Source organism: Tenebrio molitor, chromosome 9, assembly GCF_963966145.1.
Source record: "Tenebrio molitor chromosome 9, icTenMoli1.1, whole genome shotgun sequence".
Taxonomy (NCBI): Eukaryota; Metazoa; Arthropoda; class Insecta; order Coleoptera; family Tenebrionidae; genus Tenebrio; species Tenebrio molitor.
This window is the reverse complement of record NC_091054.1, coordinates 12691554-12719146: the sequence shown is the minus strand read 5'-3', so window position 1 is coordinate 12719146 and position 27593 is coordinate 12691554. Positions and strand designations below refer to the sequence as shown.

At 38.3% G+C, this 27593-nt stretch overlaps 5 protein-coding genes across 9 annotated transcripts in view; all 5 read right to left on the bottom strand.

Moving 5' to 3' along the window:
* Positions 1-1126: 1126 nt before the first annotated feature.
* Rhau (RHAU helicase) overlaps positions 1127-27593 on the bottom strand; it is a 138604-nt gene continuing 112137 nt past the window's right edge. The window contains exon 7 of the transcript XR_011162007.1: positions 1127-1140. The gene's annotated coding sequence lies outside the window, so the exon portion shown is untranslated. The remainder of the gene's footprint in view (positions 1141-27593) is intronic.
* Positions 4465-7197, bottom strand: LOC138138137 (polypeptide N-acetylgalactosaminyltransferase 1-like). Of its 2 annotated transcripts, XM_069057900.1 has the most exons (6): positions 6905-7197; positions 6415-6561; positions 6085-6363; positions 5865-6034; positions 4698-5782; positions 4465-4647 (listed from the first exon to the last, which is right to left on the bottom strand). In XM_069057900.1, the coding sequence occupies exons 1-6, from the start codon at positions 6907-6909 to the stop codon at positions 4507-4509; spliced, it is 1827 nt and encodes a 608-aa protein (XP_068914001.1). In that variant the 5' UTR covers positions 6910-7197; the 3' UTR covers positions 4465-4506. The 2 variants fall into 2 exon arrangements, with proteins under 2 accessions (XP_068914001.1, XP_068914000.1); XM_069057899.1 differs by lacking the exon at positions 6905-7197 and having other exon boundaries at positions 6415-6887.
* Positions 11030-13059, bottom strand: LOC138138138 (cyclic GMP-AMP synthase-like receptor). 3 transcript variants are annotated; one of them, XM_069057903.1, is made up of 7 exons: positions 12817-13058; positions 12599-12762; positions 12276-12305; positions 11904-12219; positions 11537-11860; positions 11176-11485; positions 11030-11123 (listed from the first exon to the last, which is right to left on the bottom strand). In XM_069057903.1, exons 4-7 carry the CDS (start codon positions 12156-12158, stop codon positions 11053-11055), a joined length of 960 nt encoding a protein of 319 aa, XP_068914004.1. In that variant the 5' UTR covers positions 12159-12219; positions 12276-12305; positions 12599-12762; positions 12817-13058; the 3' UTR covers positions 11030-11052. The 3 variants fall into 3 exon arrangements, with proteins under 3 accessions (XP_068914004.1, XP_068914002.1, XP_068914003.1); XM_069057901.1 differs by having other exon boundaries at positions 11904-12305; positions 12817-13059; XM_069057902.1 differs by having other exon boundaries at positions 11904-12305; positions 12599-13059.
* Positions 17047-22064, bottom strand: LOC138138488 (cyclic GMP-AMP synthase-like receptor). Of its 2 annotated transcripts, none has more exons than XM_069058458.1 (6): positions 22048-22064; positions 20613-20776; positions 19632-20033; positions 19271-19585; positions 17209-17518; positions 17047-17156 (listed from the first exon to the last, which is right to left on the bottom strand). In XM_069058458.1, exons 2-6 carry the CDS (start codon positions 20697-20699, stop codon positions 17113-17115), a joined length of 1158 nt encoding a protein of 385 aa, XP_068914559.1. In that variant the 5' UTR covers positions 20700-20776; positions 22048-22064; the 3' UTR covers positions 17047-17112. The 2 variants fall into 2 exon arrangements, with proteins under 2 accessions (XP_068914559.1, XP_068914558.1); XM_069058457.1 differs by lacking the exon at positions 22048-22064 and adding an exon at positions 21241-21938 and having other exon boundaries at positions 20613-21078.
* The window catches only part of E23 (Early gene at 23), a 91242-nt gene continuing 87557 nt past the window's right edge, over positions 23909-27593 (bottom strand). The window contains exon 8 of the mRNA XM_069058156.1: positions 23909-25949. Coding sequence (XP_068914257.1) covers positions 25766-25949 — 184 coding nt within the window. The 3' untranslated portion in view covers positions 23909-25765. The remainder of the gene's footprint in view (positions 25950-27593) is intronic.

The window sequence follows — 27593 nt, the reverse complement described above, 5'->3', positions numbered from 1 at the left end:
CGATTATCCGGAACAATGGGGGACAGACCCATTCCGGATGATCAAAATTCCGCATAATCCGGAGAATTCCAACAATTCATAGTTGCAAATGATCACTTATTCTTGTTGGCTTGTTGAGACCACTAGAACAGTTTCGAAACCAAAATAATCCAAAGCCAGTCGAGAAACATTTTCGTTTCACACTTCTCAGAGAAATTCTCTTTTGGGTGTTCCATCAAACCGGTTAACCGAAAATCCGTCTCGGTTCGACCGTATTGGTAACAAGTTGGGTGTGGACCGATCGCACGTGGACGAGGACGCCAACTGATCGCGAAGAAGACAAAAACGACATTATCTTAATTTGTTGATTCTGGTTTATCATCGTCGAAACGCCAGCCAATGACCATGGAAACCTACACAAAAATCAATCGACTAATTTATTATTCCGACCTCTGAATCCCACAAGTCGATAAACTGTAACACGTACTGAGCAGTGGCGTACACCTCCTGATCCACTACAAAAAAATCCCTTCCTGTCGACAGTGTCCGCTTAATCCTCCCACTGTTTATATTCTCAACTAATTGTTATTGTGTTTATTAGTTTAATATGTAAGTTTAATGCTCCCGTGGGCGTCCCAACAATGATCATTACTTTCTAATGGGAGGCAAGGCTCATCCTAATTGAGTTATCTTTATTAATAAACACTGTGCTTAATGCCAGATCCTACGCACCACAAAACAGAGCATGTTCAGCTCTAATGCTATGAGCACTTGTGGCGTGTGTAGGATTATTTCATTCATTGTTCGGACCATCTAAATTCACTGGAATTAAATCGACATGGTCTCGTATGCAGTCACGCACCCACAGGCAGGGTCGACTCAGGCGAACGTCGCCAGGAAATGCGTTCCACCGGACCGAAATCAGTTTCTATTTTGCATAATCGACCGATCCAATTTGAATCTAGACTGACTAAATTTATTACGTGTGCAAGAAACTGGAGTCGCAGTCCTTGGAGACTCTCCAGTTGTATCTACAGTTATTTCACGCGAAAGAATCCCAGGTACCGAACAATGGGAAATTTATACTTTGCAGGAAAAGCGGAGGCGGTCTCCGTTTTATTTATTTTATGAGATGTTTTGTATTGCGTTTTTTTTAACATGTTATTGCTATGAATGAATTTCTCTGTCATCTCTACAAAATTGTGAGAATGAAGAACATTTCCATTATTGGCCGTAACGATGTTAACACGTTTAGTGACTAGCAGCTTGACATATAAAACTTGCGTGTGTGGGTCTATTGTTTCAGGACGTTGGCGATTTGTACAATTTCAAACGGACACTGTTCTACTACGATGGGTCTAATTAAGATTGAAGGACTCACCAATGTGTAATTTTTTTACAATTTACTCTAAGCAAAAATAATTTTCCTATTTTGCGTTTAGAATAAGTCTATTCTAGCACCCACATGACGTCATTTGAGTGCTTTAATAGGTCGTTGGCGTGTAGAATAGACTAGTAAAATTTACTGTATTGATGTTGGTAGCGTGAAGTGTCAACTGACAGACGTCAAAAAATAAATCTCGCAGAGAACAAAGCAAATTAATAAATAACAATGAACAAAACGTTTAATTTTCATTCTGGGATTTTGACTTCTCCGGCAGTAAATTTTCTAACGTCTTTTGTGCAATTTCCCTAATTTGCGGCGGCGTTAGTGATAAACTTTCTTCAGCATTCATTTTCAAACGTCAAATGCGAAAATAAAAAAAATCTGACGTTTTAAATTAATTTTTTTTCACAGCCGGCTAAAATTATACCACATAAAAAATGTCACCAACCACCGCAAAATTCCCTACATTTAGAATTTTTATTTTTTTATTTATAAAATTGTATAAAAGATTCGTTGCAGAAGATCCTTCACGAACTCATTTGTTCCTCAACTCGCCGCTACGTGTCTCGTTTCGGAATTTCAAATTCATGCTTGAATGGATGCCTTCTGCAATATTTTAATATAAAGTCCATTTTTTAATTATAGTCTGATGTATCAATTAAAAAGCAGAACAACTGTCATATTGCTATCTCTTTTCAAAATGTAAACAAACTATTGAATTCTTGTACATATTGTATTAAGCGTGTCCCACTATGCATCTCGCTTTAGCATGTGTGATTCGAGCAAGACACGAGTTGTACATTTATTACATTAGCGACGTCAAATTTTTAGGTTACGTTTTAACCACATCATTTGTGATAGTTTTGTTTAATTTTGCTTGAAATGTCCTCCGTATGATGCCAACGAAAAGCATGTGGACAGATTCATTTACAGAATTTGTAAATTGCAAAAATTATTCGAATTGCGCGGAAACTTGCAAGACTGGAAGTTAACAGGTAAGGGGGTAAACTAATTCATAGGGAGTTGTTCTGTGTTCATGGCGTTGCCGAAACAAAATCTAGGAAGAAAGAAAGACAGTCTAAACGTGGTTCTTTAGTGCTGTTTTCAACAATTTTTAATATATCTGACCTATTAGTTGATATGTAAATAGTTATCAAAAGAGTTCTGAAGGGAGCGGTTTTTGAAAGACAAAATTAAAACGGAGGAATGAATTTGCAGAAAAACTAAGAAAGCACGAAAGAACACAACTCAAAATCTTAAAAATGTCGAAAGCAGACGCAGGTCATGTCGACTTCTTGATTCGGACTAAGCTCATCGGACTATAATAAAAAAATGGAGTATATAATACATACTATATTCCTCTCTGATAAAGAAAAATCTGCAAAATGCATTCACGTTGTTTTGGCATAATGGGAAGCTATGGAAATTTTGCATTTGATTTGGTAGTAAAAAGTAAAACTGTCTGTTGAATTAGGTTATGTTTTTCTAAGTTTGAGGCTATAAATAGCGTCAATGTCTAGTCCATTGTTGTCAGTTTTACTAGTTTGCAATAGAAGAATACTCAGACATCGTGGGAAATTCAGCAACATGTTATGTTCATTTTGAATTTTGATAGGTCCGCACATCAGGCACTTTAGTGACGAAAATCAAACACTGTGTCCAACGTAAAAAAATAAATCATGACCTCCCATTATGCCAAAACAATGTGAACGGTGTTTATTGTTAGGTAGGTACAGTGGCGGACAAAAAAAAGTAGGACAAGTCTTATTAAGAAATTTACCCAAAATTGAGTTGAATAAACCGGGGTTACTATAATAAATAAATAAATATTTTCATAGTAACCATAGAAAGGGCAAGCAAATTTACATTAGCGAAAAAACATTGTCCTACTTTTTTTTGTCCGCGACTGTACTTCATAAAAACATAAATTAGTATTTAAAAGGAACTCTTTCAGTGTCATAAAGAGCATCTTATGACACTGTTTTCAACTGAAAAGAGTTGCACAAAGTTCAATATTATAGCATCGTTTCTAGTGATTATTGAATACAGGGTTGGTATTGATAGTAAATGCCAGTGTTAAATGTGATGTCATTTGAATCTGAATCCACGTTGTAGAATCAAAATAAACTGTTTAGGGGATAGATTTTTATTATTGTAACAAAATTTGGGAGACAATTATAGAAATGTAATTTTCAGTGAAATGACATCGCTTCATGAATACCAATCCAATGTCATTAAAATAAAAGTCACTAGATAATTATTCTATACTTATTTAAAAAAATTAAATTTATGAAGCCGAAATAGAAAAAATAGGATGTTACACTTGTTTCACAAGACATTGTGTAGGAGTCTTTTTTAATTTTCAAACCAAAAGTACCAAAACAGACACAATGTTATTGGTGTATTGGTGGTTGCCTGTCAACACGCAACAAAGCAAAAGAAATGTTTAATAAATTTAATTGGAAATGTTAACAGTTAACACAAATTAAAACAAAAACATTCCCCTTTGAATTACATTTTAGAAAATGCCTTTGAGAGTTTTTCTCGAAGTTTTTCTTTTTATATGAGAGAAAGTGAGTAGTTTCTCTCCGTGTTATTTTTCCATTTATATCGCATACAATGAATCGATCTTCACACCAAACCGAGATGCTGGTCGAATTCCAGATGAAATATAAAAACGAAGATTTCATTAAGATAGTACCCAATTCAAAACAATGTAAAAAACACGTCTTCCTACAATTCCTTCATCCATATTCATGGCTTTACAAAATCAGACAACACATCGTCTTGTGTCGTCAGCTGACTAGCTGGAAAGTCAAATTTTTTTATGTGCAAATTTTTCTGCATCATCATTCTGTGAAGATTCAAGTATGGCATCCGCTGCGAGTTTTTCATCGTCACCAACGCGAGTACATATTTGTCATGGTAATAAGATCCGTAATTGTGTATGATGCACGTTCCAAAGGCAGACGCTCTAGTTTAGGAGAGACAAGGTCGATGAGTTTTTCGCATATGGCTTTACATAAGGTATGTGTGAGTTCAGACACCGCCGATCCTCAATAACACGACTCATTTCTTGCACAGAGAAAAAACGTAAAAACGTATAAAACTGTTTTATTTAAGATTTGTGTACAAAAGTGTTATTTCCATGCGACGGCTTCCAGGACCCATTTCTGTGTGTTGCTTCCGGTGCAGTTAGTTATTACCAAACCGTCAGTAAATTTGACGGAATCGGACACATCTAGACATTTCTGATTTGTTAAATGGCGAATTTCTTCAGTCTGAAACCAGAAACAATAGAGTATTGTTTGATGAGTAACAAACAACGAACCTCCTTGTCGTACACCCATTTCTGTCTGCTGTAGCCACTGCACGCCATAATTCGGACTTTAGAGGGTCCGATTACGACTTTTTCGGGAGCGTCCAAGCAGATGGAATCGTCAGTCATGATGAAGCCTTCAGGAGTCATCACGAACATTTCCAGGATGATCTCGTCACCGAGACAAGTGTCAATTTTAGCGATTCCCATCGGCTGATTGGAAATTGTCTTCTTCTGCGGTTTGATTAAGCACTGGTTCTGCCCAACGTTTCTAATCCTACCGAAAAATCTGTTGTCTTTTGGGAAAAAGTGCTGCGGCCAAATGTTGTCCAAATACCATTCAAAACCTTTACACTGGTGTTTTCTCCTCAGTTCTAGTCTAGACGTGACATTTTGTGAGTTCTTAATCTTGTCTGCCGGTTCGTTAAACTTGAAATAAAATTTTGCCCAATCGTCCATCCAGACCAAAGCCACTCGAGCTAGATTCGAAAAGAGAGTCTTGTTAATCCCTCCGGGAAACGAATACGGCGACGATTTCCTAAACAAATGTCCCACCCTCGAACACGGCGATATTTTGATCTTCCCCCCACACTGCCACACCCTGAAAGACATCTCCAAATTCTCCCCTCCCCAGATGTTCATTCCGTCGTCGTAGGCCCCCATTTCGAAGAAATACTCCCGATCGATGGCGAACAACCCCCCCGCCATCGTAGGAGTGCTGAAGGGTTGAGTCGCGTCGACTTTTCGTTGTTTCAGTTCTTTGCCCCCAAGAGTGTACCAGCGGAACTGGAGGTTCCAGTTGAAGGCGCCCCAGTGGAGTTCGAAGCTTTTCACGTAGGCGAAGGTGTCGTCGTTGATTATGTCAATAACAGGACACACAACTGTTGTCCTGTCTTCTTTTATCACAGATAGGAGGGCTTCCAGCCAGCCGGTGGTGCATTCGCAATGGGCGTCGAGGAATGTCAAAACGGGACCTTTGGCGACTAGAGCTCCTTTCAGTCTTGCTTTGATTAAACCGATGCGGTCTTTGCTGCGGAGGACTTTGGTGGGGACCGGTAGTTTGGAGACGTACTCCTCCAAAGGCTTGCGCAAAAAATCTGCAAAAGAAAACACAATATAAGAGAAAAGATTTGAACGAAGAGAATTGTAGATTTTGTGTAAAAAGCAACTGTTGCAAACCTCTTTCGCTGTTGTCATCGACCAAAATGATTTCTTCTAGCAGTTCCGGTGGCGATCTATTAATCACACTCCACACAGTCCTCAATAACGTAGACCACGCTTCGTTATGAAAAACAATAATAATACTAGTTTTCGGGTATGACGGATAGTCACCAAATAAAGTACCACATCTGCAACGTGAAAGTTAATAAAACAAGTTGTGCAGTACTTCTTGTAGTACTTTTTGCGGCGAAAGTCCGGTAAACTACGGTTCAGCGGAATCCTGTCGCTTGCCAAAAGATTAAACCGATTAATTTGAAAGTACTGCTGCATCTTCAGCAGATCTTTAGGTTCAATAACCACCGGATTGCCGTTCTTCCCTGCACCTGGTCTAGGGTCGAAATTATTTGTGTTTATCATGTCGTACGACGCATTAGGGATTTTATGAATGGGGTTACCTACGTAGTGACCCACAACTACCTTGATTCCGTTCTTGTCGACGTATTCTTCTTGGTTCGCCCTAACAAAACAAATTGTAACAATCCAATTGAATAGAAATGGTCAGACTCACCTGTAAATGTGTTTGGGGTGTATTTCATGCTTGTTCTGGTGACTTAGTCGGTAAAGTATGATTATCACAAGAGAAACGAAGAACAGGATCACAGGAAACACACGTCTACATCTTCGTAAAGGACCAGGTAACATAATAGTGGGATTTCTAAAAGCAGACGTCGGAGTGTCATTTCGCGCGTTATTTACAAACATTTCAATTGTGCGAATTTAGTGTTTGGACAAATTGAGTCAAGAGATACAAATCGTCGAGCGATAACTCTTCATCTTTGACCTTTCGCGATACGCACTCAGTGACAATTTTTGAAAGCAGCGCCGTTGATAATACTAGTGCGTACGGATAGATGGCAGGCGCACGTTGCAGAGTTCTGCGCTACGCGGTGCAAGTTTTTCACAACATATGAAGCGTTAAATCAAAATAATTATTGGTGCAATTTATGGAACCACCACCTGAAAAATTCATGACAAAGCGGGTAGTGGAATGGACTTACTTCATGTGTTTGACTTGCGCATTTCACGTTTCATGCACATCACAGCTGCTGGTGTTGTATCAATCAACAGGTGGGTTCAGTTCTGGCCGTGAACTCGCTGCACAAGAAATCTTCCACCTCTCCGGACAATTCAATCCCGGCCTGTGACTTGGAAATCTGTTCAAATGCTGTTTGCAAACCGAAATGCTGGCGCGGTAAAAATGTTACAAATGACGGAGAGAACTGGCAACTGAAGAAACGTTACGTTTTTTTTTTAGTCGTGACCAATGAATTGTTAAATTGTCAATAGATTGAATGGGAAAGTGGACTAGTGGACAACAAGTTAGTTTTGACGAGTTCCAGTGTACCATAGACCATTTAGCGTTTAAAAATGTCGTTTGTTGACGATAGGTGCCGCGTGAATTTTTAAGTAAGAAGTATACGGCATGATTGGGAAAATTGAGCCAAGGGTGATTTCGTATTACCTTTTACTTGCAAAATACGAAGCAATAAGTAAAAAGTTTTACTTCTTTCTTTCGTATTTATAAAAAGAAGCATTTGCTTCAAAACTGAAGGATTTGCCTCAAAAATGATGCATCTACTCCACAGCATTTTTTTTTTTTGAGAGAACCTCTCTTCACGAGTTGATGTATTTTTAGGTGTACTAAAGTTGGGATTTAATATGGACTAATGTGTTAAAGTCTGGAAGTTTTTCAATTTGTACGACCCAACGACTTTAATTGAAAAAAATCCGAACATTTGTAATTTTTTTTTCATAACATTGATTATAAAAGTAGACTTTCTCAACGAAAAATCGTAATGAAAGTAGTAAGTCCTTTTTTTGTTCGACACTGTCAGAATTTGAGAATTTTCGCCTGTGTGAACGGATTTTGATAAATTTGACAACTTGTCAAAACGAAACGTCAAGCTAATTTTAAAGATTTTTAGCGATTTGGAGCCTTTAAGGGGCTCGTCGAACAAAAAAACGTTGTATTCAACTCGTTCTTGTGTAATTTGGGCTTTTTTGGCACTCGTGGACCTTTAAAACTCTCGTTTCACTCGAGTTTTAAACTGGTCCACTCATTCCAAAAAAAGCCAAAATTACACACGAACTCGTCAAATAAATAACTATTTTTAATCACTTTATCCATCTCGTCGGAGATTATTGTCAAAGAATACCTACTATGTATTTTTTTTTTATTTTTTTTTTTGCATAAATCCTTTTAGGTCAAATTTTTCAACAACATGCAAAAAAATTCCGTGTACAATACGTTCCGAAAGTCTCTTTTTTCACTGATTTGCTTGATTGACTCGGACTCCACCCTCGTTAATCAAACTGCTAGTTCATGAAAAAAGTATGACTTTCATAACTAGTTGTACGGTTGCGGCTATTGAAAAGTGCGACATTAAAAATTGATCCATTCGATCGAAATTTAAAAAATTTTAATTTGTAAATTAACGACGTTGTTGTCAATGTCATCGAGTATGTCAACTTTGACAAATCATGGGCGCGTGCCAAGTGTTGAAATGCCTAAAATAGGTATAAAATATTTTTTTAGTCTTAGAAGGCGTCATTATTGAGACTTGAATCGACCCCAGAAGTAGAATTTCTCTCCCTAGGTTAATAATTTTTTATTATTAACCAGTAGTCAATAATGAACAGCCGTCACCTAGCAACGAAAGATTTTCTTTGATTTTATTGGTTAACGTAGACAGACGATTTTCAATTTTCATAGCAACCGTTGAAAAATGAGAACTCGGATCGTCGCATCGGACAAACAAATTTAATTAATTATTATTATTAGAAAGGGTTTTAACGGATCTAGTAGTGAAAAAAATAATATATACACCACGCTAGAGAAGACAATTTTAAGCCTCGCTTCTTTATTCTTATAATAAACTACCTCGGCTTAAAAAAATGTCTTCTCTACCTTGGCGTATAATTACTATTATTTTTCGCTTTAGTATAATTGCATGATAACTCCTAGGATACGAAATACGTAAACATGTCCATAACAACCGGGGAATAATAACAGGGCGTAATAAGAATAAGCGGGCGTAATGAATTCATAACGCCCTCATCAATTCATAATTGCAAAGATGCCATTTTTTTTTTAAAGAACACGTATAGTGAAAAATAAAATTTTGTATGCACCACGGCGTCACCGAATGATTACGCCCATCGAACGATATTTATCGTTCCCCGGGCGTAATCATCGTTGTAACGCCCTTGGTGCATAAATAGCTAAACCCTTATTGCCTTTTATGTTTCTCCATTGTACATTCAATAAAATTTGTTCTCTACACCACTGATTCAAATTATTTTAGTGACATTTTATAAATGTCCATGACTGTCAATTTTAGCACAAATTTACAAAGCCAAAATTTTTCATTTGTCAAAGTATCTCACTTTTCAATGGCCGCGAGTGTACAATATACTATTAACTGTGTAATACCCTCATTTTGAATTTAAATTACCCACGCCAAAACTAACCAAAATGAAGTAGACAGAAGCGTAGACGCGCGCAGTTCATTGCCACTGTGTAGGGGGAGATCACTTTTGAGGGTGCAATTTTGAAAAAGAAAAGCGCGGTCTCGACTTTCAGCTCTCGAACCGAAGGGTTTTGTCCTTTTGACCGGTTAATTTCTGTAATAGAGTGTTTGTTTGTACGATTTCTCCAGTTAGCCATTTTTGTTTATTTAAAAAACCGAATTGCATATAGCATACGAGTTTTTGTGTATAAGTGCATCACGTTGGACGCAAGAGCGTTGCGCGATTTAATCCAGGTAATTAGTACCATTAAAATTACCACACGTGTTCCCCAGGTATGTTTTGTTTCTTTGTTTAGAATTGATAATCAGGGGTTTTGGATAATCTGTAGGGTATCGACGAGTAGCGTGATGTTCACATGAGCGGGCAAAACTCGGGGAGCTCGCGAACCACGTGGGGTAAAACGTGTGACGGTGAATAAACGGTAGCCCATTTCGGGAACGGCCATGCATTTGCCACACGGAAAACCGTGAGCACGTGCTTGGTCGAAATTAGGTTGTCGACACGGGAACAGGTAGCAATTGGAGGAGGGACATAGCGTGGCGAGCCAAAGGGTCCGTGTGGAGTTGCCGTCGCTGTCTTCTCGGGGCTCCTCCATGACGGAATACCCGGGACAGTGTCGTCCTCAACCACGTGGGGGTTAGGTTAGGTTAGCTTAGACGGGCGCGTTAGTGCAGGAAATAACGAACAGGGGAGCGAAAGTTAGGTTAGGTATTATCCGGACAAGCTGGGGGTTAGAGGAGCGTAGTTTCCGTCAGGTCGTTAGTAATTGTAAATTTGTTCACTCTTATGTCCCATGTTGTATAAATTGAGGTTGACTTTTGGAGGTTTTACTCATCCCAGTTACAGCGGCTGTAAATGGTTTTAGTTTCTCAGTGCCGCGTTGTTCATTTGTTTGTTGTATGTGCCACTGCCACGATACACGTATGTGCTTTGTTTTTGTTCGATCTCATGGCAAGGGTTCACAAATTTTGTTGTTACATAGGTAGGTATGTCTGGTTTCACATCAAACACCGCTGTAAATGAAAACGAGATTGTATTTATTCGGGTTGTTGCAAATGAAATACAGGCGTCCTTCCTCCACTTATGTATTTTTTTTCAAAGTTTGTCCACCCTGCAGGTACACCATTTGCATCTCGAGTTAGTTTTCCGTCATTTTGTATAAAGCAAACGACATAGGATTTTTACCGTTTCAATGACGATCACGACTTGGCCAATTTGTTCGATTTCGCGGTTTTTGCTCGGTTTTTCAAATATTTAAATTTACGCGGAAGACTACCTAGTCAAATTGGGTTATTACACGTTTTTAAATTTATAATGCTCCGATTAATTTACATTTTTAAAAAGCACAACAATTGACGCTTTCCAGCGCCTTTCCAACCCAGGATTTCATTTGAACGCGCGATACAAATAATATTAAAAAATGTCGCCATAATTTTTGAAATAATTTTACATTGGCGATTGAATTGTTGATCTGCTGGAACGTAAGACAGTACAGAACAATTAGGATAACTTTGCAGCCCATTCACACTCTTTTAGCAATTTTTTTAAAATTCTCTGTTACTGTAAATTATGAAGGTTTAAAAAATGATGAATTATTAACGTAATTAAAAGTTTATTAAAATATAGTACAAGAAGATGGTTTGTTCAAGCCTTCACTGTAGAATTCTTCTAGTTCCCGGGCACTCACTGAAAAAGCAACGTGAACAAATATGTTTATCATGTTTATTAATGGTTTTACACAAATATTCGACCACCGTGTCAGGTTTGTTTGGACTTATCTTGATTTTATTGATAATATACTCCAGTCTGTAGGCAAAATTGGTCAAAGTGCTGTCATCTATGTGGCCAATTAGGTTGTATTCGTCGTTCCAATAATATGGAATCTTCTTATCCCTGATGTATTTACTATAAGTTTCCAAAGTATCCAAAAAAACGCGACTCAAGGACTGTTGCCAGAATGCGTCATTTCTTTGCTCCACCATGAAAAGAAGAACCGTTTTGATATAGTAACTGGCGATTTGGTCGTGCTGCTGTCTCTTCTTCATTTTCTAAAACCGATTAGTGTTAACTTTTTACCGAAACATGATTTGAGGTAATACTTTGAGCAGCCGACCTACTGGCTTCAGTCTCCCTTTCTGGGCAATCAGTTGTCTTTCTTGCTCATGGAATGACAATCGCCAGTGGCGTTCAGGAAGAAAATAATCCGGCACATCCTTCGGTTTCTTGGCCACGATGAAAAACTCGTTCAAGTGAGTTGTTGTCCCCAACCATGTGATCCATTTTGCATACGGATTAGGCGAGATACCTTCCGGCCATTTGTCCTCGGTGAAAACAAAACTGACGACCAAATCCACATCTATTCTGCAATCACCGTCAACGTCAATGTGAAGAGTCACAGCCGGTCCTGATTCACTGAAATATATCTGCAAGCCGTTGCTGACCACACATTCTACATTCTATCATTACCGGGAACTTCCCGACTTTAGTCAACAAATAATGTGTGCCACTAATGCACGGTAGACGATTGAAGCCCTTCTGGACGATGCCCTTCATCCAGTTCAAAGCTTTGTCGGTGATCAGGTAGTTGTCGTCGTCGAGGAATGTATTTTTGAATTTTGAGTAAACAGGGGAAGTCCGCAGCCACGATGCGTCGTTCACTTGCAACTGAATGTGACTGGGAAATTCGCTTTGCTGTAGATCGGGACTTGCAGCTTTCGGCATCACCAGCAACAAGTCCAGATCGTAATCGTAATTACGACTGACGTGAAGACCGTCGAAGTAGCTGCCTCCGTAGAATACACGTCTGAACATGCTTTTGAAAACCCGATCCACACTTACCATGTTTTCTTTGACTAGCACCTTAACCACCTGATCAAAAATTAAACGATTCCTGCCATTCTTATTTATTGTAATTATCACGACCTGCTGTGTTATAACCGGCCTGTTCAAAAGTGATAGATTGCACGTTCTTAAATTCTAGTTCCAAAACATAAAGCAGTGAAAAATACTAAACTCTCCATCTCAATTGTTTCACGTTATGTATAAAACCGTTGTATCCCTGCAGATTAATTCCCGCCAAACCAGTTTCTGTGTCTGTCTTCTGTCAAAAAACGTGCAATCTATCAGAGTACGAAGTATACCATTTGTAATTTTCTACTTACCGATTCCAAAATTTTGTTATTCCTACATATCTCATCTTCCGACACTGATATGAACCTACTGTTCACTTTATGCAGAATATTTTCCATGTTGTGTTTTGTTAAGCAGCAATCTTAACGGCCGAGATTCACACAATTTGTAACAATGCGTCGCTCATTGAAAGTCGCTGTAACGAAGACAACGTTCGCTAAAACATTTTTGTTTTGTTGTTTTTACAAACTTTAAACCAGGAGTGGGTGTAACCAGCAACAGCTACATTAACAATATGGTCAAATGTTAAACTTCAACAACACACGCCCAACGGCCCAACGCACGTATGCACTTCTATGCATTTGCTTCTATTCTTCAATGCACATATGAATTTATAATTTACGTGCACAGCACCGCAACACAATCTGTTTTTCTGATGATCTGATGACGACGATGACGTGCTCTTATCGCTCTTTATGGGATTCTGTTTTAGAGTTAGTGGCGCCATCTTCAATTCCGGTGTTTCACAGCACAATCTCTTTAGTAGTACCGGGTAGGCAAGGACTTTACCGATTAAACAGTTCAAGATGAGGTCAACCAATAGTACAGTTCTAGCCGGGGATTTGTCGAGAATCGTTTTAGTACGATGAACAGGCGAATTGGAAATTGATATATTTTACAAGTAACAACAATTGCGATTACTAGAACCGACAGTTGGGGAAAGTTTGAGTAAACAGAAACACCAGCAAATAAGAGAATTTTGTTTTGTTTTGAGAAGCTCCTCTCTTAGGGAATGAGCATTCTGTAAAAAGTCAGTCGTATCGTAAGTTTTCTGTAAACAAGCATCTTTTCTTTAAAGTGTATTAATTAATTTAAATAAAAACTTCGGTCTAATGTTAGTTAACTTTGTAATACCCCAATTAGAATTCAAATTGCCCCCGACGAAACAAAACAACAAGCCAAAAGAAACTATGAGCAGAAGCAGCGACGCGCGCAGTTCTTTGCAAAGTTAGGAGGTTACTCTCGTGTCAAAAATAAATTACTCCCTAGAATTCGAACTTTTAGGGAAATAACGTTTTTAATGTTGTGTAACAATGCCTAAGGTTGTTTACTTTGAATTGCGAGATTAAATTCAAATAAATATGCCGCCAGTAACCAAAATAGATTGTGAAACGAAAAATCATCTATCACTTGTAATAACCCAGATATCGCCAGTCTTCCGCCAATATTAAATTATTTGAAATTTCAAATTAAACCCGCGAAATTGAACAAATTTGCCATGTCGTGATCGTCACTGAAGCAGAAGAACCTCTACGTTGTGTGTTTTGTCCAAAATGGCGGCAGACTAGCTCGGGATGCAAATGGCAGACTTGCAGGGTGACAAACTTCGAAATAAAAATGCATAAATCGGTGGGAGGACGCCTGTATTTATTCTCGTTTTCATCTACAGTGCTGATTGATATCACATCCGATCACATGATAGATACATCAAATATTCAGCGGTGCGACTTTACATGACATAACATAACACAACATAACAAGAAAAATACATAGTAACAAAATAAATTTGTCTATCTACCTCTTGAGGAGTATAGAAAAAGTACGTTCCTTTTCCTTTTGTTTGTTTTGTCGGAACGAAACTATACAACAAATAAAATAACAACGGTTCCTCAGAACCTGAACTCGAAATACAAGAACAAACCGACACCGTGAAACAAGTGATAGTTAAGTTATTACGAATAGACACTGTAAATGGGATGAGTAAAACTCCCAAAAATCATCCACAAACGATGGCGCACCGTAATCTTTTCAATTGCCCAAGTTACACAGCATGTTACATAAGATTGCACAGCAAGACTCTAGATTGCAATGACAGACACTCTAATTCCCTAATTGAATATTACGGACCTCTGACTCTCAGCTCTTCAAGATAGTACACGGTCTCCGATCGCGAAGTTACCCTAATTCTCGCCCCCCAGTCTCCTAATTTCTACCCTAATGACGTCGGGTAGTCCAAATCCCTGCGACACCTAACTCGTTATGGGTGCAGTGCCCCAGTTTGTGTCCTCCGAATCACCCTTGCGGGTCCCACACCAAATGAAACAGAGGCCTTCCACCGAGAGCGTCGAGAAACTACATGGCCAAGGTCACACGTCATGAAAAAGCCTCGTGGGTCCCACGTGGGCAATCTCACGTCGACCCTTTTGATGTGTTCTCGTTTTTCATTGCAACGTGTATTAACTGACCCCGCGGCTACACTTCGGCCAAACACGTACCCCGTTTTTCCTTGGGGCAAATGGAAGGCTGTTCCCAAAATGGACTCCCGTTTTCATTAATTAAAACCCTGACGCAATATGTTCTGTTAACCGTTTCTACCCCTACCCAGAAAATGGACTCGCCCAAAGTATTTCTAACTGTTCGCCCCTAAATAACTCTGATTTTAAAGCCTAGACGCGACCAACGGATTTTCACGAATTTACCCACTCTAGCAATTCCTACTTCACCCGAGCTTATCGGAATAATAAAACGAAATAACATACCTGCTAAACACTACTTGTTGTCTGTAAGATCATCCTACCTGAATTACAACGCGCAAACTGTCGGCGACACACGAGGTGCACACCTGTAATTTCCTCCGCGATTGGCGAATGTTTACGGAGCACGGCCCAGATTAACTGGACAATACACAAGAAAATAAACTCGGTACAGGTTGCAAAGACACACTTGTCATTTGCAACAGCATTTTTTTCATATTTCTGAACCAAATAAAAGCACAAAGGGACCAGAAAATCATAGTTTGGGTTGAATATTTTCCATATAAGTACAGTTTTAAAGTAAGTTCAAATGACTAATGCCATAAAAGTGCTGTTGCAAATGACAAGTGTGTCTTTGCAACCTGTACCGAGTTTACACGACTCGTGACCACAATAACTACATTTTCAACTAAAATAATAACAATGAAAACGACGGTTCAACAAACACCCCCGTTCCTTTCGAAAGCTGAGAATCCAGTGTCCCGTCTCCCCTTAGACCCTTACCAACCGTACGCAATCCAAAATCTACCAATCGTGCATAACAAAAGACCCAAATAGTTCCTCTAGCGTTTGTTTCGGCGGCGGCAATTTGAATTCAAACTGGGGTATTACACACTTAGCGAGAAATTTGCAAGTGTTGCAATTAATTTGCGGTCTTACATTTTTGGGATATCTTTTGTTTGTCATCAGAAACCACATAGCCTCCAACCTAACCAAATTTATGGCAACCTAGTAACGAATATCCCTAAATCCTAGGGAGTAATTTATATTTAACACGAGAGTAGGACTCTCTGGTTAGGACCACTGTGTAGGAGGGGATCACTTTTTGGTTTACATTTTTGAAAAGAAATGCGCTCTCTCGATTTTTAGCTCTCGAACTGAACGGTTGCGTTTTCTGCTGCTTCATTTAAAAATTGAGTGTTTGTTGGCACAACCCTTGATCGTCCATTTTGTTTACTGTCGAAATCAAATCAAAGGTGCGACTCGATCTCCACATATGATGCTACAGAGTTGCGTGGTTTAATCCAAGTAGTAGGATCTTAACTACGACATGTGTTTGACAGGTATGTTTTGTTTTTATTTACTCCGATAACGCACGATAATCTGAATGTGGGAAGCGGGTGAAACTCGGGGGCGTCGCGAATCACGTGGGGTGAAATGTGTAACTAGGGTCCGACCATCCATTTGCCTGTCACAAGGAAAACCCTTAGTCGAAATTAGGTTGTCGACGCGGGGGTAGTTTGAAAATGGGGAAGTGAAAGAAGGGGACACGCTACGGGACCCGACGTAGACTCCGCGGGGCTTCTCTATGACGGACAACCCCAGTTCGTAGTGTCCCAAACCAACGTGTGGGGTTAGCTCATCGATGCGAGGGTAGTTTGTAAATGGGGAAGGGAAAGAAGTGGGCAAGCTACGGGACCCGTCGTAGACTCCGCGGGGCTTCTCTATGACGGACAACCCCGGTGGTGTCCTCAACCAACATGGGGAGTTAGGTAAGATACGCCACGAGTGTAGGAAATAACGAACAGAGGGGCGAAAGCTAGGTTAGTTAACGTTGCGTTCGGGGACCACGTGTTACCTGGAGGGCTGCGAGAGAGAGCGTGGTATTCAGTTAGAGCGTTGGTAATTGTAAATTTGAAGTCTTGTTTGTTCACTCTTATGTTATGTTATAAATTTAACGATGAGAAAAGATTACGGTGTGCCATCGCTTGTGGATGATTTTTGGAGGTTTTATTCATCCCATTTACAGCGGCTGTTATATTGTCATGTCTTTAGTTTCTCAGTCCCGCGTTGTTTATTTATTTACACAAACATTTGGTCATCGACGCAGAGTTGCTTGAATTGTTGGAACGCAAGACAGTACAGACCAATTAGGATAACTGTGCAGCCCATTCACACTCTTGTAGCAATTTTTTCAAACTCTCTTACTGTAAATTATGAAGGTTTAAAAAATGATGAATTATTAACGTAATTAAAAGTTTATTCAAATATAGTACAAGAAGATGGTTTGTTCACCAGTCTTCATCGTAGAATTCTTCTAGTTCTCGGGCATTCACTGAAAAAACAACGTGAACAAATATGATTACCATGTTTATTAATCATTTTACACAAATATTCGACCACCGTGTCAGGTTGGTTTGGATTTCTTTTGATATTATTGATGATATACTCCAGTCTGTCGGCAAAATTGGCCAAAGTGCTGGGATCTATGTGGCCAATTAGGTTGTATTCTTCGTTCCAATAATATGGAATCTTCTTATTCCTGATGTATTTAGTATAAGTTTCCAAAGTATCCAAAAAAACGATACTCAAGGATTGTTTCCAGAATGCGTCATTTCTTTGCTCCACCATGAAAAGAAGAACCGTTTTGATATAGTAACTGGCGATTTGGTTGTGCTGCTGCCTCTTCTTCATTTTCTAAAACCGATTAGTCTTAACTTTTTACCGAAACATGATTTGCGATAATACTGTAATGATTTGAATACATTACTTTTTCCGCCAAATATTTGAACCTGCGCAAAACGGTAACAAAGGTGGTCGTGATTGTCATCGAATCGGAGGAGCCCTACGTTGTGATTTTCTTTTGGCGGAAAAGGTTCGGAATGCAAACGGTGAGGGTTCCAGTTGGAAGAGTGCCGCAAATAAAACACACATGTGAGGGACGCAAAATACCTTTTATTAAAAATGCCTGTAATAACTTTGATGAAAAAGAAATTGAAACGAATACAAAAGACAGAAATTAAGGTTAACGAAGTACCAGAAATTAACTAGTTGAGTACATCACAAAGATAAACGACAAGATGAAGGCAACAATATTTAAAATAGCAGAAAAACGGGCACATGACAGACAAAATGACAGTTTAAAGCTTGCGAAACAAGTAAACAAATTATAAGGCAGTTATTACAGACAGGGACGGATGAAAAACCCTCTTCAAAAACCGTATCCCAGGTATTATTCATATTTCACAATTAGATTAATGACAAAAACAATGGTTATTTGAAACTACGCGGTCAAGGTACGCCAACGGGAGCTTAGAGCTGGAGGTAACAAACTCTCGGCCGCGAGGGGACTCAGAAGAATAATCTAAATCGGCTTGAGACCAGCGACGTTTCTAGATACTCAGGTTAGTAATGAACGTCGGGCTATTTCACCGACCAAGAAATAGTGACAGAGCGCCTCGGGGTTGTACGATGAGCTTCCCAAGCCGCTTCGAGCAGAGCTTGCTCCACCTTCCCCAACCAACCGTTTACCGACAAAAACCTAAGATCTCTAGAACCGCGACGGAGGTTTCACGTCAGCATCCCAGAGCCGCATCGAGCAGGACTTAGGTCCGCCTCCGCTAACGGCCGTAACTTAACCGTGGCCTCCCCAGAAATTTACTAGACAACCCCACGACTTCCTGATTGAAACCTAACCCCCATAGTGGCGCACTTACAACATTTTACTTTAACTCTTCCGAAATCTAGCGGTGCTTAACAACAACATAAAGAAAACCCGAGTTTAATTCAATCGAACAACGCGTAACATTAAACGATGCGAAAATTCAACACAACAAAGCGCAACATTAAACAATGATGAAATACACAAAACATAACGCAACATTAAACAAGGATAACATAAGCAAAAACAAACCGCAACATTAAACAATTGGGAAATAAAAGAGAACAAAACGTGAAGTTAAATAACGATAGAATAGAACCACTTTAAATGGCTCAAATATCAGTAAACAACATAAATCACGAATACAATAATCGCTGGTAATGCATGCAACAAAATGAAATCTACAACATACCCTTACCACGTGGTCCTGCTCCCAAAACAGAACACAAAAAAAGGCAACGAAAGTGGGATAAATTACCCAGGTGAATTAAAAAAACGCCGGATTCTTCACGGGTACACAAAATACCTACTCGGAACGGTAGTGTAATCGGTTCAGATGTAACTTACAGATTTTTGGAATATTGGATCGCTCTTCGCAAGGTCTGTTCGTTTCGAAAAACCAAACAAAAGTGAACTACCCCCTTCAACCACCCGCGCGAGCCCGTTTCCTCCCCGCTATATTTCCGCTAGTAGTTCCTAGTCTAGCCGCTAGTACCTTCACATTTGGCGCGCTGTTGTGGCGGTACCGGAAACTTAAATTTAAATTTTAAACTGGGTCACTACAATACCTTGAGCAGCCGACCTACTGGCTTCAGTCTCCATTTCTGGAGAATCAGTTGTCTTTCTTGCTCCTGGAATGACAATCGCCAGTGGCGTTTAGGAAGAAAATAATCCGGCACATTCTTCGGTTTCTTGGCCACGATGAAAAACTCATTCAAGTGAGTTCTTCTCCCCAACCACTTTGCATACGGATTAGGCGAGACACCTTCCGGCCATTTGTTCTCGGTGAAAACAAAACTGATGACCAAATCCACATCTATTCTGTAGTCTCCGTCAACGTCAATGTGAAGAGTCACAGCCGGTCCTGATTCCCTGAAATATATCTGCAAGACGTTGCTGACCACACATTCTACCTGTAGATGTCATTACCGGGAATTCCCCGACATTAGTCAACAAATAATGTCTGCCACCAACGCTCGGAAGACGATTGAAGGCCTTCTGGACGATGCCCTTCATCCACCTCAAAGCTTTGTCGGTGATCAAGTAGTTGTCGTCGTCGAGGAATGTTTTTTTGAATTTTGAGTAAACAGGGGAAGTCCGCAGCCACGATGCGTCGTTCACTTGCAACTGAATGTGACTCGGAAATTCGCTTTGCTGGAGATCGGGACTTGCAGCTTTCGGCATCACCAGCAACAAGTCCAGATCGTAATCGTAATTACGACTGACGTGAAGACCGTCGAAGTAGCTGCCTCCGTAGAATACACGTCTGAACATGCTTTTGAAAACCCGATCCACACTTACCATGTTTTCTTTGACTAGCACCTTAACCACCTGATCAAAAATTAAACGATTCCTGCCATTCTTATTTATTGTAATTATCACGACCTGCTGTGTTATAACCGGCCTGTTCAAAAGTGTAATTTGAGTGATCCTCGCAGAGCGCTAGTGTACGGGCGCTTTTTGGGGATATTATTCATCTTAAGTTTTTGTCACCGAGAGTTTTTCTCGTTTAAATAACATTCGAATTTAAAATAAAAAATAAAAAAATGCAGTTGTATTCGGTATTGTTTTAGAAAAAATAATATGAACTTACTGTACTCAATCTTAACTCTAAAATCATGTCAAAAATATTTTTCCGCATTTTTATTCTTTAGAAGCCCCGTACTGTGGCGTCCTCATCGGCGAAAATTGGCTCTTTCTCGGAAACATTTTCGCAATACTTTTTTAATGAAATGAACAGGCCGGTTATTATACAGCAGGTCGTGGTAATTATTTATAAGATAAGCAATAGAGACGGCGAGATCTGTTTTACCAACTTCGACTACACCACCACCCAATAGACTTTGTTTTTTTTTTTTTGGAATTTTTACCGATCACAATGTATCATTTCATTTGTAATTTTCGACTTACCGATTTCAAAATTTTGTTATTCCTGCGTCTCTCCTCTTTCGACACTGATATAAACCTACTGTTCACTTCATGCAGAATACTTTCCATGTTGTGTTTTCTTAAGCAACAATATTAAGAACCGATATTCACACAATTTGAAACAATGCGTCGCTCATTGAAAGTCGCTGTAACGAAGACAACGTTCGCTGAAATATTTTTGTTTTGTTGTTTTTACGAATTTTAAACCAGGAGTGGATGCAACCAGCAACAGCTATAGCTGCGTTCGGATATTAGGTTCCGGAACCGGTATCAACGGTAGCTGCGTTCGGATATTAGGTTCCGGAACCGGTGTCAACGGTGTCGGTGTTTGTAGAGCTTGTAGTCACATGACCACGGTGTGCTCTGTAGGGTACTGGCGTTTCCGAACGATCTCGTGTTGATTTATCGGTGGTGTTGTCAGTAAAATTAACCTCAAATTATGGCAAACCTCAAAATTGTACCAATTGCTGCATACGTTAGAAACAATTAATCACAAAATATGTCCAAACAGCTAAAAGTCCGAATTCAATCACAAAACTTCAAAATTTAATGTGCATATGCCTCGCGGTCACATAACATAACCTCAATCAACTAATATGCACCGTATTACCCGCATGAAAACACCGAGCTAAAAGTGCACGCCCAATAAGCACCATTTACACCGCACCGATGGTATCCGAACTCGACAGAGCGAACTCTATATGCACCGCACCGGATTCACGAACGGTAAAGTCACAGAATAGAAACAATTGTTTCTATTCTGTGGTAAAGTTCTCTTGGTTCGAAAAAGTGTACACCGGGACGAATATCCGAACGCAACTTTATATTAACAATGTGGTCAAATGTCAAACCACAGTATAACCAGTAGCTACACGAAATGACAGGTCCATAAGAAAAGCATTGGGTCGTGATGAACACGACTAAATGACGGTCCTTGAAAATGGTTTGAATTCGTTTGAAATTTGTGGTGGTAGCCCTGAATCACTATGAATTCTCTGATTAATAAATGTAAATTCCACTAAAACTTTCTGTTTTCTGAAATATGCCTGAATTTGTATGTATAAGGAGTTGCCTATTCACATCCCATGCTATTTGAGAAGTGACGGTTTGGGTAGTAAAAGTCAATAGGTAAGGGTCACGTTCGCAAATCAAGCTTTCTGTCGCTACTGGTTATTATACTGTGGTCAAAGCTCAACACCACACGCCCAACGCACAATACAGACGTAGATACTTCTATGCATTTGCTTCTATTCTTCTATGTACAGTTGCGGAAATAAAATTTCGGGCAGTATTGTCAATGTTATAACATAAACTCTAAAACAACCTTTACATTAATAACCTCACTTTTTACTCTTGCCATGTTTTTGTCTTTTGACTGCCCGAAATTTTAATTCCGCAACTGTACATATGAATTTACAATTTACGTGAACAACAGCACAACACAATCTGTTTTTCCGGCGTGCTCTTATCGCTCTTTATGGGATTCTATTTTAGCTGTTTTAGGGTTAGTGGCGCCATCTTCAATTCCGGTCTTTCACAGCACATAGCACACAATCTCTTTACTGGTACCGGTTAGGCAAGGACTTTACCGATTAAACAGTTCAAGATGAGGTCAACCAATAATACAGTTCTAGCCGAGGACTTGTCGAGAATTGTTTTTGTACGATGAACAGGCGAATTGGAAATTGATATAAATTTTACAAGTAACAACAATTACGATTAGTAGAACCGACAGTTGGGGCAAGTTTCACTAAACAGAAACACCAGCAAATAAGAGATTTTTTTTCTAAATAAAAGCTTCGGTCTAATGTTGGTTAACTTTGTATTATCCCAATTTGAATTCAAATTGCCGCCGCCGAAACAAAACAACAAGCCAAAAGAAGCTATAGTAATAAAAAAATATGTCTATTTTTTCCTGGTAGGCGGTTGCGCGTGCCATTTACGAAATCCTGCAACGAAATGCGACCTCTCTATTGGTTAGTGGAATCGAGTAACCAATAGGGAGGTCGCATTTCGTTGCAGGATTCTGTGAATGACAACCGCCGTCCAGGAAAAAATATACTTTAGCCGCAGAAGCAGCGACGCGCGCAGCTCTTTGCAAAATTAGGACTACTGTGTAGTGTGTAGGAGGGGATCACTTTTTGGTTTCCAGTTTTGAAAAGAAATGCTCTCTTGATTTTTAGTTCTCGAAACTGAACGATTGTGTTTTCTGTTGCTTTATTTAAAAATTGAGTGTGTTTGAATTTAAATTGCGGGAAAAAGAACTAAACAGAAGCGTAGACGCGCGGGCAGCTATTTTTTGTGTTTATTGTACACAATACACGTGCGACGTTCGGGAGGTGCGCAGTTTAATTAAGATATAATTTGTCCAGCGAGAGATTGGTTGACATAAACATCACTAAATTCTACGCAGAGAAAGTTCTACCTGGCGTAAATTATTTATTTATTTACCTTCAAGCAGTAACATTTTTTGCCCTGAAATTATGCTGTAATTAATGTATTTTAGTGCATTTTGTAGTGTTGTCTACAATTTAAATCTCCCAATCTCTCGCTGGACGGAGTATAGAATCACACGTGCTTCCCAGGTATGTTTTGTTTCTTTGTTTATTCCGATGATGTACAACCGAATTGATAATAAGCACAAATCAAGGGTTTTGCACGTGGTGGCAATATTTCAGCAGTCCCAAAACAGCAAGGAACAATTTTATTTTCAGAAAACGGTTCAGTTTATCCAAAAACTGTATAAAGGTGTTCGACCATATTTTCCCCGATAAATTCATCCTGAAATTCTTGGGAGACCATTCTCTAAAGCCCTGTATAATAAAAATTAAATAAATTTTTGACGTAAAATTTGTCATTTTATCAAAAACATTGTTATGTAAGGTACCAATTTTTTTTCATTCATCGTTTAGCTATCAAAAAAAGAAGAAAAAAGGGGGGGTTGTCATTAAAAAAAATATATTGATGACGTCATAATTAGGAGATGAAAAGCTGTCAACATTAAGTAAAATACTGAATATGCACTTTATGAAAACAAAGTTGACCTCTTCGAGGATTTTTCTCAGAAATCAATATTTACAGTTTTATCGAATTTATTTCGAACTTTACGGTATGTTTAAAGTAATCGATTGATATGAAAGGAAATTTCATCTTTGAATTGGTAAATTTTAGAATAAAAAGATTCCATTGATTCCAAAAATATGTACATACATGGATATTTAGGAAATTGGAAGGACAGTTTTCTGTTGGGTAAGTCGTTTACGAATAAAAAAGATTGGTAAGTGTTCATATTAATAAACTCTTTATTGATTTATATAAATAGTTCCTAGTTAAATGAGAGGCTAGGACTAGCTATAACATAGATACAAGGAGTCTGTCTTTGTACAATTATACATATACGTGGAAGTATAGACGTATGAGATAATAATATTAAACAATAGCATCGTATGATATGAATAACATTTGATATTATTAGTCTTTCCAACATTTCAAATGTTCAACAACAGCTTGGCATTAATTTTGAAAAAATGGCAGTCAGAATTTGGTCTTTTATATTTTTTGTTTTGCTAACAACTATTATATATTTTTATGAATATGAATAAATATTTCTGCCAACAGTACCTTTTAAACAAATTATCATTATTCACAAAGTCTGTGGTAACAATGTATATAAAAATGATCTGTTTATTCAACAATTATTAAGCCAACTGTTTATTAGAATATTAATTTTTAGCTTTGTGTATTTTTTTAGACTTGGTCCTAAAGTAATAAAATTTATGTTATATACAAAGAACTTAATTTTAAAAAAAGTAAGAAAGGCAAATATTCGCAGAAAGTTTATTTATATGGTTATATTACAGCCCACGGTCAGTATTAAGATCGTTTTAATAAATATATTTATATCTGTACAGGTTACAAAAGCTATGTGATCTTAATAGATGACGTACTTGGGGCAATTAACTTTGACTAAGTGTTTGAACACTTGATTGGTAATCATACATTTCAGGTAATGTCTCGCTTGTTAAAACTTAAATTACACAAAAATAAACATACTTAAATATAGTTTAAAAAATGCAATAGTTACCTTTGTGTAGTGATGTAATTCTTATAATCATAAACATAACAAAAATATACACTGATCTGAGTATTTGGAAATTTATGAAACGCTACTTGTATTTCACAGTCTTACTCCAGTTCAAATTACAAAAGAATTCAAAAAATATCCTCCGATTATTGCTTGATTAGTGAGAGAAATTTTGGTGGCGATTCAAACCTCTATTGGTAAATTTTATATACAGTTAAGTACCAATAAGCTCGATTGTGTTGAATTATTTGTAATCTGCAACTACCCCAATAAATTACGTCGTTTTACCTAGAAGGACCATAGATTTCATAAATTTCCTTAACAATTATGGATGTGAAAAAAGGATGTGATGCAATCTGCGAAGCAAGTTAGAAGAGACGCCCTCGAGCGGCCTCAGTAACTGACATTGCATGACACCTTGCTCTAGCACCACGACACAAAACTCTTTTAAAGATTATCACGCCTTGCAAAACGCAGTGCACTTCATTTAATACATGAACGGTTTTAAAATCTGGCAGTTGCCGTAGCTGGTTGTCGATACTTGGCACATCGAATACTAAAACAAAAATAACCAAGGCACTGTGCAAACGTTACACCTCCTCATCTTCACTTCAAATAAAAATAATAAGCCGATAACCTGTCGTTATTACAAAGAATTTTACAGCCGGGACTCATCACAACGTCGTGTCTCAATCATACCCTGATCCGCAAGCGCCGGACAATTTCGAAAAGGGGGCGAGGGCGACTCGTCGGGGCGCGAACTAAATCGGAAAATTCTTCATACTAAAAACAAGTTGGAATGAACGATTAAAATTAAGAACTTAATAATATAAAAGTAACACGAATGAGTTACAATTGAAGCACAGCCTGTTCATAAAAAAAATTATACCGCAGTCACAACTAACTGTCCGTTACTATTTTTTTTAGGTTTAACGACATTTCTTGGGTTTACAGAAATGTGTCGGGATTTGATTTAGTGTCGTCTTCGCGACTAATATCTATCGTATTATTTTTCTTATCACAATTTAACGATACAGTTATTAATTTAGGGTCACTTGGGGGCTTTGAAGTAACGCAGTACGATGTAGCCTAAGAAACGAAAGACGAATAAGAAGGCTAACAAGACGAAGGTGTTCGCCCATAGAGGAAGATAGGATCCCTGAGCCTCTAGGATGGCCGACACTGGGATGTGGTCCGACTCTTTGCAAACCGTGAACTTCGACTGGTGCGCGCATCTAGAACAAAACATTGATGTCAGTTTTTGTTTTTAAAAAAGAACTTAAATGTCTTTTCTGGGATCGTTTTTAAATCACTTTCAACTCTTCTCCTTTACTTAAATGCATTTTTCAATATTATTTATTAACACCGGGGGCAAACGGTTCAAAGCAAATTTTAAAAATTCCTTCTGCCGATTTAAAAGCATTCAGACCCGGTTGTACTGTCGCGAGCAAAAAATTCTGCTTGTCGTCAATGTCATTTCAAAATTTGGTTAGATTCTCACAGATTAAAAAAATTCCCTGCCTGATTATGCCCACGTCAACAAAGTGTCAAAAAATTAATTAATCAATGTCAATTAATGTCATACAACATGATGATAGGTTATGATATTTACGACCGTTTTACAATAAGAGCATTTTCCATTGCGTCAAAGCATGATTTTGACGACCTGTTTTTTTTTGCTCGCGACAGTACAATTACGGCCACGGAATTTTGGCCGTCACTTGTAATCCCATTGACATGAGATGTAAAGCGGCCCTTACTTATTCGTAACCTCACTTTCTACTATTACAAGACTTGTCAAAACGCGCTTCCTTATTTGGTGCAATTTTGGAACAGGGATACTATTCGCACTTTATTGAAATAGGGTGTTGGTACCATGTTCGCAACTATGAATGAAGTATGACATTGACAAAGTTTTGGATGTCAATTCCAAAAGTCAATCATAATGACAATAAAGCATGGACTACATCCACTTTTTTAATTGACATGAAAGTGACGGCCAAAATTCCGTGGCCGCAATTGTATAGATATAAAGCTTAGTTAACATCGTGTCAACTAACAACGCGTCAAGTCGGAAATCCGCCCATTTGATTGGCTGATTCAAATCCAATCCCCCAATCAGATCGCTTGACATGTTAACTTTAACAACGAAATTGACATCGCTTTATACAACCAGGCCTTAAGAGTTGTTTTAATCCTAATAGGTGGTACCTATTAAATTTGCCAATGACTCAACTGACAATACACAGTGTATTGCAATTTTTTTTTCGTTGAAATTATTAAAATACAAAAGAGAGAAAATAATTATTTTAATAAGATTAAATTTACAAAACAATTTGGACGTCGAGGACAGTACAAGGTTATTCTCATATGCTTTTTATACCTTCACTAACATTAACAAAAAAAAAAGGATGTATTTTTGTCGCAGACATTTTTTTTTTTAGAGATTTTTGCTGTGTAGAAGAACTCGGCTTGAATGACTTACAAATCTAAAGAACAGTTTTTATAACACTTTAAACTAGACAAGGTTTTGCTGTTTCATTCATTTCATTTTTTGTTGTTTTTTTTTCCTGGCTTTATTAGAAGGAAAACTGAACTTGATATTTAAGCAACTTTTTACATAGGTATTACGGTGGCGAGCAATAAATTTTGGACGCTAGTGTCATCATGCTGTCATACATTCTAAAACGACCTTTATTTATATTATAATTCAGAATAAGTGGCATCGCGGTAGGCTTTGGAAATTCAAATTTACGTTGGCAGCAAGACCCTTTCTAATAATACCCTAGTTTCGATGCTGTTGGTAACCTTCGCTTTTAATTTGGCCTTGATATTATCATTGCAATCGTTTTGTGTTTATTTTCTTGTTATAAGTATTT